General features: G+C 43.1%; 1 protein-coding gene across 1 annotated transcript in view; it reads left to right on the forward strand.

The window, feature by feature from the left end:
• Positions 1 to 10,534, forward strand: part of LOC124604893 (chorion peroxidase-like) — a 243,605-nt gene extending 233,071 nt beyond the window's left edge. The window contains exons 17-18 of the mRNA XM_047136517.1: positions 2,586 to 2,694; positions 9,053 to 10,534. Coding sequence (XP_046992473.1) covers positions 2,586 to 2,694; positions 9,053 to 9,209 — 266 coding nt within the window. The 3' untranslated portion in view covers positions 9,210 to 10,534. The remainder of the gene's footprint in view (positions 1 to 2,585; positions 2,695 to 9,052) is intronic.
• Positions 10,535 to 21,275: the final 10,741 nt, after the last annotated feature.

Consider the following 21,275-nt stretch of genomic DNA (forward strand, 5'->3'; position numbering starts at 1 on the left):
CATGCCATTTCCACCTGGCGCCTCAGTTGGACCAGCGTTCGTGCTGGACGTGCAGACCGCGTGAGACGACGCTTCATCCAGTCCTAAACATGCTCAATGGGGGACAGATCCGGAGATCTTGCTGGCCAGGGTAGTTGACTTACACCTTCTAGAGCACGTTGGGTGGCACGGGATACATGCGGACGTGCATTGTCCTGTTGGAACAGCAAGTTCCCTTGCCGGTCTAGGAATGGTAGAACGATGGGTTCGATGACGGTTTGGATGTACCGTGCACTATTCAGTGTCCCCTCGACGATCACCAGTGGTGTACGGCCAGTGTAGGAGATCGCTCCCCTCACCATGATGCCGGGTGTTGGCCCTGTGTGCCTCGGTCGTATGCAGTCCTGATTGTGGCGCTCACCTGCACGGCGCCAAACACGCAAACGACCATCATTGGCACCAAGGCAGAAGCGACTCTCATCGCTGAAGACGACACGTCTCCATTCGTCCCTCCATTCACGCCTGTCGCGACACCACTGGAGGCGGGCTGCACGATGTTGGGGCGTGAGCGGAAGACGGCCTAACGGTGTGCGGGCCCGTAGCCCAGCTTCATGGAGACGGTTGCGAATGGTCCTCGCCGATACCCCAGGAGCAACAGTGTCCCTAATTTGCTGGGAAGTGGCGGTGCGGTCCCCTACGGCACTGCGTAGGATCCTACGGTCTTGGCGTGCATCCGTGCGTCGCTGCGGTCCGGTCCCAGGTCGACGGGCACGTGCACCTTCCGCCGACCACTGGCGACAACATCGATGTACTGTGGAGACCTCACGCCCCACGTGTTGAGCAATTCGGCGGTACGTCCACCCGGTCTCCCGCATGCCCACTATACGCCCTCGCTCAAAGTCCGTCAACTGCACATACGGTTCACGTCCACGCTGTCGCGGCATGCTACCAGTGTTAAAGACTGCGATGGAGCTCCGTATGCCACGGCAAACTGGCTGACACTGACGGCGGCGGTGCACAAATGCTGCGCAGCTAGCGCCATTCGACGGCCAACACCGCGGTTCCTGGTGTGTCAGCTGTGCCGTGCGTGTGATCATTGCTTGTACAGCCCTCTCGCAGTGTCCGGAGCAAGTATGGTGGGTCTGACATACCGGTGTCAATGTGTTCTTTTTTCCATTTCCAGGAGTGTATAAACAAGAACAAGACGTACAAAGATCCTGTCTCGGTTAAAATGTACTTGAACTGTATACGAAACTACATAGGAATATATGAACTGACATATATTTCATAACTTAGCTGAAGCGATAACCAGTGGCAACCCAACATTGTGTGTCCAGTTGTCATAAAGATGTTCAACCGTCAGCTAAATATAAGAAATATGATTCCGATAAAGGAAACCTAGAATAAGGATAAAGTGGTAAACTAGATAGATGAAAAACTATAAAATAAATCGTATGTGTAGCTGATGAAAATTTTGGTTGACCTGGTATGGTAAAATAGATCTCTGAAACTATAGTCTGCCTAATTGTACGATAAGTAACGAAGGTCAAGATTACATAAAATGCTGCTTACAAAATAGACGACCATCGAGGTAAAAGAACGTCCGGCCGAAGGGAAAATCAAAAATATTATACAGACTTACCAAAGGCGTAAGATCGTTGTGGTGACGTGAGGCACGCAGCGGACGTCAAGGCTAAAAATGAGCTGAACTGGGGACGGTGGTGATAAGGGAAGCGGACGCATGTGCGTAAGAACGCATTCATCGAGAGGAGACATAGGAACAGAATCATAAAATGTAGCAGAGCTTGAGAAGAAGAGAGAAGCCTGGGCTAACGACGAACTGTTCGAGGAAGACTATACGCACCGTCTCCAAGTGATGGGGAGTTTTTTACTGGTCTTGTTCCTGGTGACCAAGTAATTGCTGCAACGCTGCCGACTGTAACTGCTACCAAGGCAGATATCCGAAATTACACTGATAAATCGGTCGTGGTCTATTTCTAAAATCTTGGGGAACCACAGAAAATCACAATGACTGTATTCGAATGGGAATGTCTGACCACTGCACACCTAGTTCCGTTCAAGACAGCTGTGGCCTTGTGTAATGTGTCGGACCACAGGGTCACCATTTTATAGTTCGGTCAATGCATTCTGAGATAGATTTCTGAAGATTTGCAATTCAGATAGTACAATTTATTTACTGATGAAGTGGGATTCACCTTTACTTTCGCTCATTACCACATAGACACTGGTACATTTTTTTTCATTTTAATTCTATACAGTGTCACAATGAAAATAATTTCAAGAGAAGAATGTAATTTGGAAATTTTTCGATAAACTGACTGCACTCTTAATTGAAGGAAATTGTGTCCATATCTAAATCCGGCTGTCCAAATTTTTGTTCCCATTAACAACTTAACGAAAATACTGTGTGGAGTCCGTGAAAAAGTCTATGGTCTGTTTTTTCCTAAATCCTTCGGCAACTATGATTATTTCTTATTAAGTGATTGCGGTGTATGTGCTTGTTAGTGCGTAACAAAAGGAAGTGCAGGTGTTATAACTATAGTCTCTTAATTTACTATTTCTCAATATTTGTGTTTCTATTTCAGAGCAACTACAGGAACTTCGAAAAATCAAGCTGTCCAGGGTCATCTGCGACAACACTGACATCATAGATACGATACAGATATATCCTATGGTACTGCCTGACCACGAGATGTAAGTAAATGTTGAACTTATAGACGGTAACACTTTTAAATTATTACAAACGTTTCTCCTCGTTTTTCTATTGACTTTATCACTATTCGCCAAATTTGTTTCACTTGTTCTGTTATCATTACTCGTGGCTAAACATAGATAACTGGCAAACTTTTAAGAAATGTTCCACTGATTCGTAGTAAACGGGGCCGACTTCATGCATTTAGTACACGATTTCATGGCAATGATAAAGCTTTGGGAAGTGGAAGAGACGACGTAAGTTCATAGATTTTTACTGCCGCTGCCTTCTGGAACTAAGTCCTTTGGCTACACCGGTACCGTGGACGAGAACCCGTCTTAGTAACCATGGAGAAGAGAACTTGTCTTTCCACCTGTGGCCACACAAGGATGGGGATGTTTCAAAAATCATTTATTATTTAATGATTTATCAAAGCTTAGACATAAAACAGTTCAGTGCCACACCAAATCCTACTCACGATGTTGCTTCAACATATCTAGTCGTATTTGTGTCCGAGGAGTCTTAATGAGTGTAATGCACGCATTATCATGGAAGGGAAGTCATCCTCGGGCACTAGGTCCCCGGCCAGTGAAAGGAAGCTGTTGGTAGCAACAGAAGCTTACTAGTACGATATTGCAGTGCCTGTTTTGTTCAGAATTACGGTGCAATGTTCATTCGGACACACGTGCAAGTCCGAAGGAACAGGCACTACGGCGAGTACAGCCGCTATGAAACACATGAGATGTATTCGCAGTTGCGAATATGGACAACTATCAGCTGTATATTGGAATGACAGTAATGAGTATTTGTGCTGAATGGAGACTCGAACCCGGCTCTCCCACTTATTGCCTTACCATTTTTTTTTATTTACAGATTTTCCGACTTTCGCGAGCGGCCTCCTTACCATTTTTTTAATTTTTTAAGTAGAAAGTGGAGCAGTCATCTTCATACCGGTGGAGGCAGGTTGGGCGGGGGTCGAAATGCGAGGCCTGCGCCTCCCCCTTCACTTCCCTGAACGGCTCCTCTCCATTTTCTTTTTATTTCGGAGCAGAATGGCAGGTGAAACAAAACATCTTTATTCTTACAAAGGTGCTCCTTCAGGGACAAACAACTAAACAACAAAAAATTAAAGCATAAATAATTCTAAAGGCTGCCCTACTAGAGGAATCAACATTAGACACGACACCTTCTGCTGCCACCCATCAATATGTCCATGGGTCCTTCTAATCCATCATTAGGGCCGGGAACGTTGTCACGAAGAAAGAGTTCACATGATTCTATCACTTGTTCTAGCCCGTTCTCTAAAATTAACATACACATAAGGTTAACTTCACCTACCCAGTACACCTCAACTGTGGGGAGGGTCCCAGAAGACACTATCCAGGTAATTAGTAAAGCATTGGCGGTAGTGCGGGTGGCGTCATAGACGAGTGATTCGTTCCCATAGGAAGGTTCAAAAATCGAGAAAGTGTATGTCATTAGCATGGTAAAGATACAATATGGACAAGCCCTTGATCCATATCACTGCATTCATATTAGTATGTGGGTAAAGCGTCATCTCCGGGATAAGAAGGGATGTCGAAATCACTGCTGTAGGGATTGTCCATGAATGAGGGGCAAAATCAGCCATACGCATGGGATGGAGCCTCTGGCAATTGATACATTTGTGACTGACCACCAAATATCAGGCATCACTGACATCAAAATCGAGAAGAGCGCCATGCACTGAATGCTAGACCACCGACTAATTAACCGAGGGTAGACGGCTTTCATTCCGGTTATAGGGATGGCCTCGCATCATAGGGCAGTAAACATCGTAGGCCCTCTGCAGTCGCTCACTTGGCAGGTCCGCACTGACATAAATAAAGTCCGCAAAAATTCCTTTAGGTGAGGTAGTGGGGGCAAAGTAAGCGCCACTGCAATGGGTGGTTAGTGAGTGTCAGGGGCCAGTTCTTCAATCAGAGTTCCTATGAAGTTGCGCTGGCGGTGTTTCCGCTTCGTTATCATTATGGTTACATATAAGGCAACTGCCCTAACTAGCACATTGGCCATTCCAAGACCACCCTTTGTAGTAGGGGGGTTGAGCGGGTCATATTGCACTTTGATGATCATTTCTGCTCTGGCAAAATAACCAAAGACTGCTCATCTTTGGCGCTGGGAGGACCATGGCCAGATGGAGTGTCCCAGATGCCAGATAGATGCTGATGTAAGCCAACCACTGTAGCATGTTCAAGGTTCGCAGCAAGTTGCCATGGACATCTGTACCTATGCCTTGTAGGAGATGAGTATGGGTAAGCTGTGCTGTCTGTCGACTGTCACTCGTAAAGATAACCCCCAAACGTTTGATAGTATACCAAAGAGGGTATGAGCCTGAACTCCCTTCTGGGAAGCTGCTGGTGATGACCATCATTTCAGACTTCTATAAGTTCAAGCGGCTGTCGGCTGCGCATTTCAGTCCAGTGATCTTTCGACTTTGGCTGGCGTGTGAACTAAAAACACTAGATCGTCCTGCAGAGAGCATCATAGTCAGTGTTAAGTGGCTCCATGGTAGCGGCATACATAACCACTGACAGGGGGCAATCTTGCCTCACAGAGTGGGTGTTAGTGATCTTGCGTGCTATACGTCCATTGATTGTAGCCTATGAAGTCGCACCATGAAGAAGGTGCATGATGATGTTTATGAAAGGCTGGGGGAACGCAGCTGTCAAAGCAACTTTTCAAGATAATCATGCCATACCCTATCAAAAGCTGGGTCAAAGTCCACCAATACTAAGGCTCTATGCACATGACATGCCACCACCAGTGCAATGACATCGTGGTAATTACTGGGTGCTGTCTGTATGTTGTTTATACCGCCAAGACACGTCTGGTCAGTAGAGAGGACTTGGCACAGTACACTCTAAATTCGGGCAACCAGAATTCTTGTAAATATTTTGAAATTGCTATTTACCACCATAATAGGCCGGTCCTATCCAGCAGACGGATTGGGGACCAATATAAGGATCCCATCAACAAAGGCAGGTGGCATCTGCACTGGAGGGTCCATAAGTTTTTGGTACGTCACAACCCATCGGGGCGTCATAATATCCATCAGTTGTTGATACATCACAACGTATGATGACATCAAAACATCACAGAACGTGTGATAGAACTCTACTGGTAGACCATCTGGGCCCGGCGATTTGTTGATTGCCCCTTTACTTAGGGCATTGGCGAGTTCTCCGTCATTATGGGTTCCACGTGTGTCGCTGCCACGTTGAAATCGTGGGTCTGAGGTGGGAAGTGGAGGTCTTCATCCATCGCCATAGCATCCTGCTCTTCTGCAGAGTAGAACCACCCATAATGTTCCAAGAAGGCGTTGGCAATATCCTTTTTGGCCATCAGGAGCCAGACGTCTGGCATATCCAGCACAGAGATCAATACTCTGTGACATCTGCAAAGTTTGCGAATAATGTGATACATGGCCAGCAATTCACGCCTGATCCGGTCTTGACTACGGCGCACCAAAGCGTGCCTCAAGACGACATGACACAAGTATTGTGATCTTTGCTCGCAATATCTGGACCTCAGTCCGATGCCCTGGCGACAGTGGTTGGGCGGATATATACCACGGTGGGATAAAATGATGTGTCATTGCCAACACATAGAATCTCGAGAGTAATTCACCATCACACGCTACAGTGCAGGTTTTGCGCAATCGAACCACCACTGGATAGTAGAAGAAAACGTCAGATTCCGCCTCTCACAGTTCCTCCAGTCTTAACGATCCTCTGTCGACACTATGGATCCTCCAGGAGCGCTACAGTCGTCTTCCGTGTGCTCCTGCTCCGCCACTCTCTCTGTCGTGGGAGAGAGATGATGTAGAGGTTGCCATCATGACCTGTAGAGGCTGCTGGCCATATCTCGGCATCAAGCGTTTCTGCCATAAGTCCATGGGAGACACTGATGCTATCAAAGCAGCTCGCTGAATGCCCGGTAACATATGCTGCTGTGGACACTCGACCATGTGTCCATGCGGTGAAGGTCTTGCACTAGGCGTTGCAGTTCTCTCCATGTGTTAAGTGTGGCATTTGATCCTGTGGTGACAGGACACAACTGGAGTCGCCCCGTAGGATGATATGATCGTAGCATCCCTCCATCAAGAACACTTAACATCTCGAACGGTCTGTCATCTTGTCCTTACCAGAGGGGGCATACACATTCGCAATCCTGACGCACTGATATGTGACAGCAAGTCCTTGTGCTGATGATAGTAGGTCACACGATCGATCACGATGCCATCCTTCACAAGAACGGCCGTACCACTGCCATTGCTGAGGGAGGTAGACCAGTGATTAGCACACTGGACTCGCATTCGGGAGGACGACAGTTGAATCCCACATCCAGCCATCCTGATTTAGGTTTTCCATGATTTCCCTAAATCGCTTCACGCAAATACGGGGGTGGTTCCTTTGTAAGGGCACAGCCGACCTTCCTGTCCCATCCTTACCTAAACCGCGCTGTTTAGTCTGCTCCCGTAAATCAACCCAACCCACCAACCACTGCCATTATCCGTGGGTGGCGCCCTATAAACATCTTCCTGGAGAATGTGCGACGTCGAGAATTGCTGCACAAAAGAAGTCATGAAACATCTGCATCTTGACTTCAGAACTGATGATATTGAGATTGATGGCTCCAATCGGGCAGTCCAGTCATTGGGAGTAGGTATTGCTGATGCCTCTTGGGAGACGTGGAGATGGGAGACCGGCAGGAGGCCCTGCTGTCAAAAATGGGTCCCCTCCAATGTCCATTGGCATTTAACTGTCGTGATGTGAAGCACCTGGAACCGCTTTAGCTACTGCAGGAAACGTCACGTCCTCTGTATCGTCGGCCCACCCAGGCAGGATTGTGTTGCGATCATTCCTCAGAATTAACGGGACAGCCGAAGGTTGCAGTATTTCAGTGATAGGGTCAGATACTGAATTCATCTGCTATCCTTCATCCAGAAGCGTGGCGCTGCGATAGGTCTCATTCAAATCTGCTGCTGATCGAATCCTGTCAGGGGAACTTACAATAACTTCCTGCTGGGGATGGTCATCACCATCCAGATCTTCGTCTTCTGTCGGCTTGATCATGCACGTATTGGATGGAACCAGTCTACATTTCTTTCGCCACTTGGGAGCCCGTTGTTTTTGGATATGAGTGTCAGTATCCAACAACCACTGGGGGAGACGTTGCCACCAGGGACAAAAGCGTCGGTTCCCACCACCAAATCTGTGGTGGCCAACTACTTCTGTAGAGTCATTCCCTCTTCGCATTGCAAAGCTGATGCCGGAACTTGCTCCGTCAGAGCAGAATATCCGTCTGTGGTGCCCTACCGCCGCATCGGAGGCTGCTCAGCGTCGACTGAAGGCGACGCTTCTGTCGACAGTTGATGGTCAAATGGAATGGTTTCAAGGGCGCCACGTACGTCAATGGGAACACCGTTGGATCGGCTGGCACCTCAAACGGCAACTCGGACACGCGGACCGTCCTCTGGATCTGTATGTTCCACTTTCACAGGGCCTATGTGTTTATCCGAACGTCTGAACTGAAGGTCAGTCATTCTTTTGAGAATCCTTTCACAAGCCGCGTCGTCCACCAGTTTCACGTAGACGACGGTGCTCACGATGGAGAGGTGAATCCCTATTAGGTCGTGGTAATCGATGTGAACGTCATCTCGTAAAAACTGTTCAATTACTAATGCTTTCGGTTGTGCGTACTCGCTCGTAAAACTGAACTTCAATGTCGACTTTCGTTGAATATGTCATGATGCATCGAAGGAAGTAAGCTGCACGGAGATGGTTGTAAACCACAACATTCTGATGAGCAGAGTTTCTTTGGAGTGACACCAACTACACGTTGCAGAAACACCAGAGAAAACGCGCCTAACGACTCTTAGGAGAGACACCGTCCATATCTGTCTTGATCGTCCGTTTTCTGTTGCAACACTTGTAGATGGGCTAATTTCTTGTCTCTAATTGCGTTTTCGATTTCTTCATTCCATATCCTTAGTCCTTTTCTCTTCCGGTGCTTCCTTTTTTTACGTAACACTTCATTAGATATAGTTATTACAGCTTTTAAAATGTTATCCCATTCCTCATTAATTCCTTGTTTTTGTAAACAATCTTCTTTAGTATGAAGTTTATATAGCCTGTTCTTGTGATAGGAAATGCTCTTTCATTTCTCTCCATTTTCTTCCACCTCTTTTAGAGATATAATTTTAACATTAGCAATTAGTGATGAGTGGATGCATCACTTCCCCGAGAGACTCTTTTTACTTGCGTGACCACCTGTTCTCCGGAGCCTGTGGCTGACAGCTGCGTGCTTGCGTGTTGACAGCAACCCGCGGGTTCCGTGCCGCAGCGGGGTCATCCCCAGCATCGACCTGACCAAGTGGGCAGAGTTTGGCTCGCCGCAGCAGTTGCCCGCCGCCTCCACCTACGTCAGCAACATCGCCTCCGTCTTCGACGTGCTCGGCAAGAGGAAGAGGAAGTAGTGCGACGCTCGCCACGGCGCGGTGCTGTAAATACGAAAAACTTGCTGCTCCCGACGGCTGTCAAGCAAGACAGCTCACGGCACCTCGGAGTCAAACCGCACGTCGTTTTGAATTGTTATTCAGTGCTTCCACGCCACCACGGCTGCTCTGCAAGATGATTCATACCACTTTCGATAACAACGGCGGACTGAGAATCCTTATTATCCGAAGTCATAATGACGTCGGACTACGCCTTAGATAGGTCGGTCTTTGCCATGAAGTTACATGCAGTATTTCTGCAGTGCTACCGTAACAGCGCCTTTACTGCCTTTCTACCGCCTATTTAATAGTGTACATAGCTTTGTCGAGTCAGTCAGGTACTTAAGAGAGGTGATGTAGCAGTAACTTCCTGAGTTTCTTGTCCAGTTGGACTATTGGTCCAGTCTGTCATAACAGTCAGCGGCTATACGTTTCCCTAAAATATTCCATTTTTACAGCAGGATAGTCTTTTAAACTAAATCCCTAGATTCCATTTCTCGAATGCTATGCAACTTAATAAATTTCCCCGACGTAGCGGTGTGCTCTAGAAAAAACGATTCCCGACTTTTCTGTTTGGAAGCCCCCATTAACAGCCTGCCATTGTAAATACTTTAGGCTGGAATAAATTATTGAAGCAGCAGTGGTGACTCTGGAAGCAATGAAATTCTAATTTGCGGATGGATATAGGCGTCAAAATATTTTTCTTTCTTAAAAAAAAATTTCGGCCGTGTCATGCAAGTTCATCAGTGACGCCTGTTACCAACTCCACCGTTTAAGGTATTAAGATCTAAATGGTGTGTAAATGAATTCACTGGTACCACATAATCTGCTCACCAATAGCAGTTACACACTTCTCTGTAATCATTCAAAACTCGCCACACAATTTGTAATTTTGTAATTAAATATTTAAAGACACTATACGTTTCGGCGTTAGCGTTTGTACATAAAGCATAATTGACATAACTGATGAGTGAAAGAAACGTGTTATACTTATTAAGATAGAATTTAATGTAAATAATTGAATGTTGATTAAGTTATACATGGGACGTAAGACGTTTCCTGGTATCGGATGGTCTTTAATGTTTTTACTTTTTTTTACTTCGACTCATGTATATTTGTTTAGATATTTATTGTCCTGTAAGATACAGACTTTTTATAACATTTACTGTTCGTAATTCTCACAGTTTTCAAAATATTTTCACCTGAAAACACTTTCGGCTTAAGTATGATCAGGTTTACAAGTCTAAACACTTCAGTCAGCAAACGAAATCTTTAATAAAGGAAGGCTCTTTGGGTTTGGGTATTGACACCTGTCCAATTTATTGTACAACAACAAGAAGTACGTTGCTATCACTAAATTATGACCTCTGAAATACAAATGAACGTAAGGTGCGTGGAAATTTTTGTTATCGTTGTTTCTCAACGGTATACAGGCAGCATTAAAAAAATGAAGAAAGATTAGGAAATCAATTTGTCCCTTGTTCATTCCGATAGGATTTCTTGTTTTTCGTGAAAATTTTCTTTCGTTCAAACTAATAATTATATATTTAGTTTCACGGAAACTTAATTACTATCTATTTTTACAATGTTAAATTTACATCAGATACTGTTACATAGGTATAAATTCAGGATTTAATCAAAACACATCTGGCAGGATATTTCTTAAGCTTCAGCGATAACCTAAGCTCTGCCTTATATCAGAGGTCAAATTGCCTCACCAAATTAATTTCTCTTAATACATTTCCCACCGGTACCTCATATCCTATACTTGTATCAATGTACTTTGCAGTTAGCATCTGCTCTGTACACGTATTAAACCTTGCTCACAGAAATGCATTATCCTCTCGAAAGTTATTTCGAAAAACATTTAAGGTTCCCGACCTTTGTATATGCACGCCATACCTTACTCGAAGTGCCATTTTTTGCATTTCAATTAATATTAGGAAAGAACAGTCAATCTCAGGAGTTTTTGTAGTAAGCAGGTTATCATTTATAGAGTAAGCACAAATGTTTGGTTCAGCTGCTGGTGTAGAAAGATAGCCAGATGAAAAATATGGCAACTGAAATCTTTACGCTTGACAGCAGTACAAACTTTTAAATATACAACTGACGTTCAATTAAATTTTGCATTTTTATTATCTAGTTAATCTATAATGCCTGCAATCCTATCACATACGTGATACGTATCATCTGCATGGATTAGTCACCAGGATGCGACCAGCAACCTCAAGCACACCTGATATATATTCATGAATTGCCAGTCCGTCACCATCTTAGCATCTAGTGTACGGGAAAAACTACAATTGAGTTGATAAGTTGGCTCTGAATAATTGCTATCACCGACGATATGAAATCTATAGAAGCAATATTTACAGTGAAATAATTATTAACCTGCATGTAAGATAATAAACCTTTCCGAGCCAATAAGTCTGGTCCAGTACTACCACTTCCGAGAGAATCTACGACCCTGTTCGTTACTTACTAGCTCTGTGCTAAGCGGTCATGCTGGATGAAATATGTTTTATAATTAATTTGCGAGAAAGATGTTCAGCATTGTTTGAAACTGCTTAGAATAGGTTTTATATTATGTTTAGCCAACATGAAAGAAACATCTTGTTGATCTGTTGCCCATTCTTATAAAAGACTTTAATGATTTACGCTCACATCTAACTTCTCGTCACACAGCAAACACAAAAATGTTACTTTTGCCTCCCCATCAAATATAAGTGAACAGAATAAAATTTCTAATCGTCTGACACTGATAAAGAAAGAAATGAACTTAACGAAAATGTTCTGAAATACGTTATAACTTCATGGTCAGAGGAAACAGTAAGTGAAGATCAAGCAGCATTACAACAACCTAAATTAAATTAAACCACGCGTATAGCAACATGCAATGACTGACAAGCGAGGCAACCGCTACGATTTAACAATTTTGCTATTCGCACAAGATTTTAAGAATGCGCCTTCGTTGGCATTGACGATGAATAAAAAATATAGCAGCTAACTGGACAACGCAGAATGGACGCACAATAACTGAATAAAATGCATAGTAATGCATGTGATGAAGCAGCCTCGACAAATAGTAACATTTTTGAAACCTAAATTATCTGATAATAGCATTAATTTCACCAATTATCTTGTTTCCTTATTGAAACATAATACGATATGCGTTGAGTACTGAGACTATAATATTTTCACGAGCTTTTATGGTACTATCACCAAAGAAATATGGAAACACCAGTAGCAAAATGTGACCATAGTACTCTTCAGCATTCTAACAAGATGAAAATTTCTGGCACTGCCAACTGTATCAACCACATTCATAAACGACGACAATAAATCCTTCATAGACAACACTTATCACTGAACAGAGAGCAAGCAGTTGATTTACGCTTGCACATTTCCCCACAAAAATTACTTCAGGAAACTATCAACAACATTTTTTTTAAAAAAAATTTGAATCCAGCAGTTATGTCAGTCGTGCTTTAAAAAATTACAAACTGTTTTCTCCCAATTTACGTTATCATATTTAAACCTCCGAAGCACTCGTTACTCAGTGTCCAAGTCATCAGCGGCAGCTTGACTTACATACTGTACCTAGGGGAGGAAAATCCGTCGCAGACGAAGTCTCCAGCTACCGAAACGGTAAGCGCTCTTTTTCTCTTTCTTGTTATTTAAAATAACCACGAGGGTGTGGCTGGTAACTGGTCCAAATTCTCTCTTCAGCAAGAGATCAAACAAACGAGATGAAATTTGTGAAATTAAACTATACATATACACCGTGTGACGAATGTAAGTGCAAATATTTCTATCGGTGACTGAGGACGGCGTACTGAACAACACTGCGTCACTATTTACGTAATTTGGAGACTAACTATTTTAGCTGGGTTGATTCATATTTTTTAGATTGGGTAGTACCTCCAAGTACATAAGGAGCAAGCCATTAACGCCTATTTTCCCTTGGACAGCAGGTCAGGTATTGAAGTCTGGAAGCATGGGCGTAAAATGGTCAGTCTTTACTAAGAGGCGTAATCCACTTAACGGTACAGCTGGGACCGTGCAGAAAACATGCAGTAGCAAAGTTCGTGACGTGTTTGTGGGAAGACTGTTCGACGCAGGGAAAATACAACGAACACACTGATGCATATACGTATTAAGGTACCACATATAAAAATATTTGCACTTATACCCATTACGCCCTCTGCGACAATTTTAAGGTTTGGAAAATACAGTTATGATTTTCTACAAATATTAGAGCAGACAGTTTTGTACCATAATTAAATATGCAGGGATTACGATGATGAATAATGCTGTGAGTTATTGGTGGTGTATGATAATGATCATAACATGAAAATGAAAAAAGGTTCGGTAGCTGACGCGGATTTGGAGGAATGTGGTTAGCTTTGATTGGTAGGAGGGGTCTATATTGGGACGGATATGTTTGTAGCGAAGTTGATTACAATTCTGAAGGGATAGGATGTATAAGGCATGGAAGTGCATAGAAGGTAGAGTATATGTGTAATGCTGCAGAAGACTGCCTGAACTGGCGAATAATGCTTGCTGGAACTAGGTTTTCAAGTTAATGGTTCAAATGGCTCTGAGCACTATGGGACTTAACATCTCAGGTCATCAGTCCCCTAGAACTTAGAACTACTTAAACCTAACTAATCTAAGGACATCACACACATCCATGTCCGATGCAGGATTCGAACCTGCGACCGTAGCCGTGACGCGGTTCCAGACTGAAGCGCCTAGAACCGCTCGGCCACCAGCGGCCGGCTTCAAGCTAATGTATTGGTCTTTGAATGCTCTCCTGGGAGATAAGGTGTGGGTAAGTGGTTTAGAATGCAAACTGAGGAAGGCAGGCAGATGTCGAAGGCGAGGCGAAGTGCCTGCATCTCTAACATTTCAAAGTATTTTTAGAGGCTTCGTTGACATTGGTTAGTAAAGGAGATTTTTATCTTTTCTCTGTACGTCCATGTTTTCAGAGATGGTTGCGGGACTCGGCTGTTCGATACAGGATGTCAAATCAAACACCTTTCAGCTACCTAGTTTCCAAACTTATTTTATTTGGCTACCAGATTCGGCGATTTACTACACCATCTTCAGGCCCCTGACCGAAGTGTAGGAATATACCATCTCGGTTCTGGTCAAAACAGGGGCCAGCGATACTGGTATTATTAGATTTCTGCTTGCTATATCGATCATCTCAACCATCATCAACTATTTCATAGTTATGTTAGCCAGAAGTAATTCATCATCGTTTCTAGATTTTAAAACACTATGGTTCTGGTTTCCTACCACAGTATTGTTAACCTTCTTCCTATTTTTTTGTTTTTTTTGGTTGTATGAAATTAAGACGTACCTTGTAACAAAGTAACCATTTAAGTCAAGCGCCGAAAGAGAATGTCCTAAGAATTAAGCGATCAGCTATGTATTCCCCGGCAAATAAGTTAGTTTTGATCCTATTATCGTAGTAGCTGAAACGTCGTAATATACGAAAACATAATAAGCGATCCAGACGGCTTTATTTGCAAAAACCGACAGTTATCTCACACTTATTTACGGAATTCTCTGCCTTTATTAATAAATTAATTTAATCTCAGTCATCTGATCATTAGATATCAATTGCCACCATTCCGCCAGAAAATGTGAGCTGTAACTCTGACGTCGCTGTCGTTACTGCGCTTAGTGATGATGAGAAAATGATATTGGGGACCAGTATCGTATGGCAATAATGGCGGGGAAAACCCGAATGTGGTAATTCGGCTGCTAGTGCAAGTCTTTCTTTCTATCTGATGCAGCTAAGGCGATTTGTGCGTTGATAAGATGAAATGATGAGGATTGTTCGCTGAGGGGAGATGATATCCAACCCGGACGGCAATCGCACCCGGGGTCCCAGGATCTAGGTGGCGCAGTGGTCGCCACTCTGGACTCGCATTCGGAAGAAAGACGGTTCAAATCTCCGTCCGGCCATCCAGATTTGTCCCTGAATAGCTTAAGACAAATGGCGGGATGGTTCGTGTGAAAGGTCAAAGCCGATTTCCTTTCCCCATCCTTCCCCAACCCGAGCTCGTGCTCCGCCTCTAACGATCTCGTTGCCGACGGCGAATTAAACACCAATCTCCCCTCCTTCTTTCCACTAGACCTCGAACTGCGGATAGTGATGGTGTGACAGGCATGGGTTCTTTAGTTGCCTTTGACGACGAGAGTAAAGTCAGGTTCATGCTGCGGTCAGTCTGCGTTACAAATCATGTTTGCTACAGTAAGCGTTTTCACATTTAACTTCCAAGTTCTGTAATCGCGTTGAATGACGTTTCCGGATATCGGCAACTATCCTCAATTTCTTCCTAATGGCATTCTCTGCAACTGGTCGTAATACTTTTGTTACATCCTGTGCAACCACGGCGAGCTATCCCAAGTACAACAAACGTCCATTCACTTACTAATTACTTTCGCCTCTCCTGCCTTCGTCATATTCGTCACAAATCCAAGGTGACTAGCATAAGTTGTAGCACTTCTTTTGGTTCGTGAACGCTTCAAGATATCTAAAAGTGGTTTTCGGCAAATGATGCGTAACCTACGCATAAACCGAAATATCGAAGAATTTTTTAACAGTATTCGAAAGCTCTTGAAAAGACGAGTGCAGCGATACAACGCTTGGTAATGTTAGCTTTAAAACCTTTCGTAAAAGTACCCCAAAAATGCGTTGAAGCTGAGAGGCAATCAGCTATGGCCTTCTAAACAATTCCAAGTGAGGCTTTCGTATCAGACTCACTTGTTACAAGCAGCAAGAAGACAGGCCTACGCTACTAAGATAAAACGTATTTTCTCTACGACATACTTTACACGACACAGATTCAGTCTGCTGCGATTATTGAAAACTGAACTACGGTATTCTTAACTTGTAGCAGGTTAGGAGGGGCTTAAAGAAATAATTTCAAATATGTCTTTTTGTGGAAACATGTACACAATGGAAAGGGTTAATGCAACGTTGGAGCCTGACAAGAGAGCAACACTTTACGGTATTTAAAGCGCAATGTCCATTCCAGCCGCCTTGCCTTTCAATTTTAGTACATTTTTATGATATTATCGACACTAATACATAGTTCTCCCCTTTTGTTTTTAAACTTTGCTTGTGACATCGGGAAACTGCAACTGCTTTCATTTCACTGAATTAATGTTATCAGTTTTAAGAGTAGTTACAGACAGATTGATTTATTGCATTTATGTACAGATATTACTACACACACGAACGTCAAGATATTGCATTATGGGGGCGAAATCTATTGATAATGGGGTCTGAACGATTCATTCATACAAACGAAAATCACTTAGTTCGGCACTGTTGGCCTATCATACAATGTATGTGGCATCACTGTCTCCATTCTATCTCTAACTGCACACATCAGGTACTGCGGTCTGAAACGGTCTTACTCATATTTAAGGGTTGGAAGGAATTTTTAATACCATTATTTTACGAGCAACTGGAGCAGGGATGATACAGTTTCCCACTACCATATTACGCCAAAGGGCAACGTCAAATTCTGAATCATCCTGCAGTATCTCATGGAGTGGAGGCATGTGACACTGTTGTAAATGTATTACGTAGTGAGTGATCTTCGCTACATGTCTTGCCTCGCTGTATCAAAGGGGAATCCCTTATTTATGATGTGTACATTGCGTCAGCCGTCCACAACAGTCTTGAGTCATTGCTTTCGTCTTGTGTAAAGCAGAGCGTTTATATACAATACGGTACCTTACGTTACGTGAAGTGATTGGCGAGACATAGCCGAAAGTAAAATCATGAGTTCACTCTCGTTTGCAAAAATATGTTGCTGAATTTAGTCGCATCTTTACAAGTGATGCAAGAATTCCATTTTGTCAACAGTGTGGGTAATCAATAAATGCTGACCATAAATCTTGCAGCATTCAGCAGGTAGCAAACATAGAATGACCGCTTCACGTACAGCTTCTAGACAAGTTCTTTCCGGTGAAGCAGCTTCCTCTTCACATACCCTAGTTTCAAAAAATTGTCAGCATTGTGCAGATTTATGCAATACTTTCCTTTCGTGTGGTATTCCTTTATATAAACTAAGAAGTCCAGCGCTCAGAAGTTTTCTTACGAAATACACAAATTTTGAAGCATTAGAAGAACCAACATAAAGAAAATTGTATGTGACTATCTTTTACTAAGAAATGTCAGAGCAGAAAGCGGAAAAAAATTGGATAAGCATTGATAAGTCACCAGAGTGTAGCCGTAGCAAAGTGGTAAATGTTGCGTAGGTGTGTTGGAAAGCGCTGAAATAGTTCCCAAGCAGTGTTTGCTATTAATATATAAAGAAATATCAGCTGCGAATCGTATAACAATGACTCGCTAGTTCCATAATCTCTGTAGTTTTTATGAACGAATTGGATAAAAAAAGTGTTTTATACTTACAGATGCTACTCAGTAAATGAAGAAGGCAGCCAAATGCCTTTCAAGCTTCCCACACGTGATATAGGTAACTTGTGTAGTACCTGGTTTACACAGAGTATGTGAGCAGGTACGTATGTTGTATCGTAAAGTGTACAAATTGTTCTGAAATGGCAGAAAGGTGTTTGTTCAGAGACAAAAATCCAGATCTTGCACATCCACCTAAGCCCGTAGTTGGAAGCAGCGGTGTATTATGCAACAATTTTGAAAATTTTAAATCAGTGATTGATGAACTAAATAAAGATGACGCTTCTACAATTGAAACTCTTCAGAACTTGCTCAACAATAGTACACTAAAAATGGACAGTGTTACATAGGGACTATCTGAAAATTTGAGTTTTTTGTTTCATTCTGTAAAAGAATTAGAAACACCAACCAGCTTGTTAACTGGAACAGTTAACGAAGTACATTACATAGAGAAAAAAATTAATTCATTCAAAGATGAAAAAGGGGAACTATTAAACATAAATTTAAAAGTGTGTTCGAAAAAAATGTTGGGTTTCATACAAATACTATGTGTAAAATTGTGATGGTTTTGAAAGAGGAAGTAGACGCTAGTGAAAGTGAATCTGTGTGTACCAGTGAAATTCCAATGACGAAACATACGACACCCTTATGAGAAAATATGCAAGACTTTCATCATGTGATGTTGGAAGGCCCTTGTCCCGGTATCGTGCATTGTTTCGAGACGACCAACATCGGTTTGTTAGAGAACTTGGAGAAAGATTTTGAGGTTCACTGCAACAGCGATGTGTTCCAGTCCACCACTGCATCAGTTTGTCTGGTGAGTTATTTTTAACATAACTATTTACAGTTCTGCAGTATTGAGACAAAACATTTTGCATTTCTATGCATATTTTTTGTATTTTTCCTACATTGAAAATAAAATATTTTAAAGTTTTTAGCACATAAAAGTCCATTCCCCAGTAATTGGTATGAGGGAGAAGCATTTTGAGGAAACCATGGCAGGATGGAGGCTATGCCATATTGTAGTGAGTTTCGTGCCGGACAGTGATTTGCAGGTTTCGCCTGGCAGTGCGACCGCAGACACACAGGTCATTTATCCAGCATATTGCCCGCAGCGGCCGTTGCGTTACTGCACGTATGGACGCCGTCCGCCGTAACCCACTTACGTAACGGCGGGGCTGCGCCACGTCCGAGCGGCACTCTCACCCATCTCTGTGATTCGCCTACGAAGCTTGACCACGAGCAAAAGTTGGCGGACACACGGCGACTCGTTGCGTCAAGAGACTGTGAGCTCATTAGCGGCGGTTCGCTAGCTGGGATCTCGCGATCATTGGGGGACGGTATCTCGCGCCGCCTTGTTGGTTAAATTGTCTCGCAATCTGTTGAACGACTTACGTAAACCGCAGCAAACACAACCCAGAATCACCACACTGGAATGTGAATTCCTTCATTTGAAATACAAGAGCCATATGAAATCTCCGAGGTTACTAACAAAAATTATTGCTTGTCACTTATTTCGGATGTCATCTACATTTTTCAGGCGTTCTAGAATCCTGTTCCGTAAATCCCATCAGGGATGGGAAACGAGTCAGTTTAAACATTTACACGTAAAGGCAGACACCGCTGGCTACTTCCGTGAAGTAAGCCAGCAAGTGCCATCTGCTCACGCTGATAATTATGGGAATTGCTTCTAGAACACATATGTTGTTGTTGTGGTCTTCAGTCCTGAGACTGGTTTGATGCAGCTCTCCATGCTACTCTATCCTGTGCAAGCTTCTTCATCTCCCAGTACCTACTGCAGCCTACATCCTTCTGAATCTGCTTAGTGTATTCATGTCTTGGTCTCCCTCTACGATTCTTACCCTCCACGCTGCCCTCCAGTACTAAACTGGTGATCCCTTGATGCCTCAGAACATGTCCTACAAACCAGTCCCTTCTTCTAGTCAAGTTGTGCCACAAACTCCTCTTCTCCCCAATTCTATTCAATACCTCGTCATTAGTTATGTGATCTACCCATCGCATCTTCAACATTCTTCTGTAGCACCACATTTCGAAAGCTTCTATTCTCTTCTTGTCCAAACTATTTATCGTCCATGTTTCACTTCCATACATGGCTACACTCCATACAAATACTTTCAGAAACGACTTCCTGACACTTAAATCATTATTCAATGTTAACAAATTCCTCTTCTTCAGAAACGTTTTCCTTGCCATTGCCAGTCTACATTTTATATCCTCTCTACTTCGACTATCATCAGTTATTTTACTCCCCAAATAGCAAAACTCCTTTACAACTTTAAGTGTCTCATTTCCTACTCTAATTGCCTCAGCATCACCCGACCTAATTCGACTACATTCCATTATCCTTGTTTTGCTTTTGTTGATGTTCATCTTATATCCTCCTTTCAAGACACTGTCCATTCCGTTCAACTGCTCTTCCAAGTCCTTTGCTGTCTCTGACAGAATTACAATGTCATCGGCGAACCTCAAAGTTTTTATTTCTTCTCCATGGATTTTAATACCTACTCCAAACTTTTCTTTTGTTTCCTGTACTGCTTGCTCAACATACAGATTGAATAGCATCGGGGAGAGACTACAACCCTGTCTCACTCCCTTCCCAACCACTGATTATCTTTCATGTCCCTCGACTCTTATAACTGCCATCTGCTTTCTGTACAAATTGTAAATAGCTTTTCGTTCCCTGTATTTTACCCCTGCCACCTTCAGAATTTGAAAGAGAGTATTCCAGTCAACATTGTCAAAAGCTTTCTCTAAGTCTACAAATGCTAGAAACGTAGGTTTGCCTTTCCTTAATCTTTCTTCTAAGATAAGTCGTAGGGTCAGTATTGCCTCAAGTGATCGAACATTTCTACGGAATCCAAACTGATCTTCCCCGAGGTCGGCTTCTACCAGTTTTTCCATTCGTCTGTAAAGAATTTGCTTTAGTATTTTGCAGCTGTGACTTATTAAACTGATAGTTTGGTAATTTTCACATCTGCCAACACGTGCTTTCTTTGGGATTGGAATTATTATATTCTTCTTGAAGTCTGAGGGAATTTCGCCTGTCTCATACATCTTGCTCACCAAATGGTAGAGTTTTGTCAGGACTGGCTCTCCCAAGCCCGTCAGTAGTTCTAATGGAATGTTGTCTACTCCAGGGACCTTGTTTAGACTTAGGTCTTTCAGTACTCTGTCAAACTCTTCACGCAGTATCATATCTCCCATTTCATCTTCATCTACATCCTCTTCCATTTCCATAATATTGTCCTCAAGAAGATCGCCTCTGTATAGACCCTCTATATACTCCTTCTACCTTTCTGCTTTCCCTTCTTTGCTTACAACTGCGTTTCCATCTGAGCTCTTGATATTCATGCAAGTGGTTCTCTTTTCTCCAAAGATCTCTTTAATTTTCCTGTAGGCAGTATCTATCTTACCCCTCATGAGATAAGCCTCTACATTCTTACATTTGTCCTCTAGCCATCCCTGCTGAGCCATTTTGCACTTCCTGTCGATCTCATTTTTGAGACGTTTGTATTCCTTTTTGGCTGCTTCACTTACTGCATTTTTGTATTTTCTCCTTTCATCAATTAAATTCTGTATCT

Source organism: Schistocerca americana, chromosome 1, assembly GCF_021461395.2.
Source record: "Schistocerca americana isolate TAMUIC-IGC-003095 chromosome 1, iqSchAmer2.1, whole genome shotgun sequence".
NCBI lineage: Eukaryota > Metazoa > Arthropoda > Insecta > Orthoptera > Acrididae > Schistocerca > Schistocerca americana.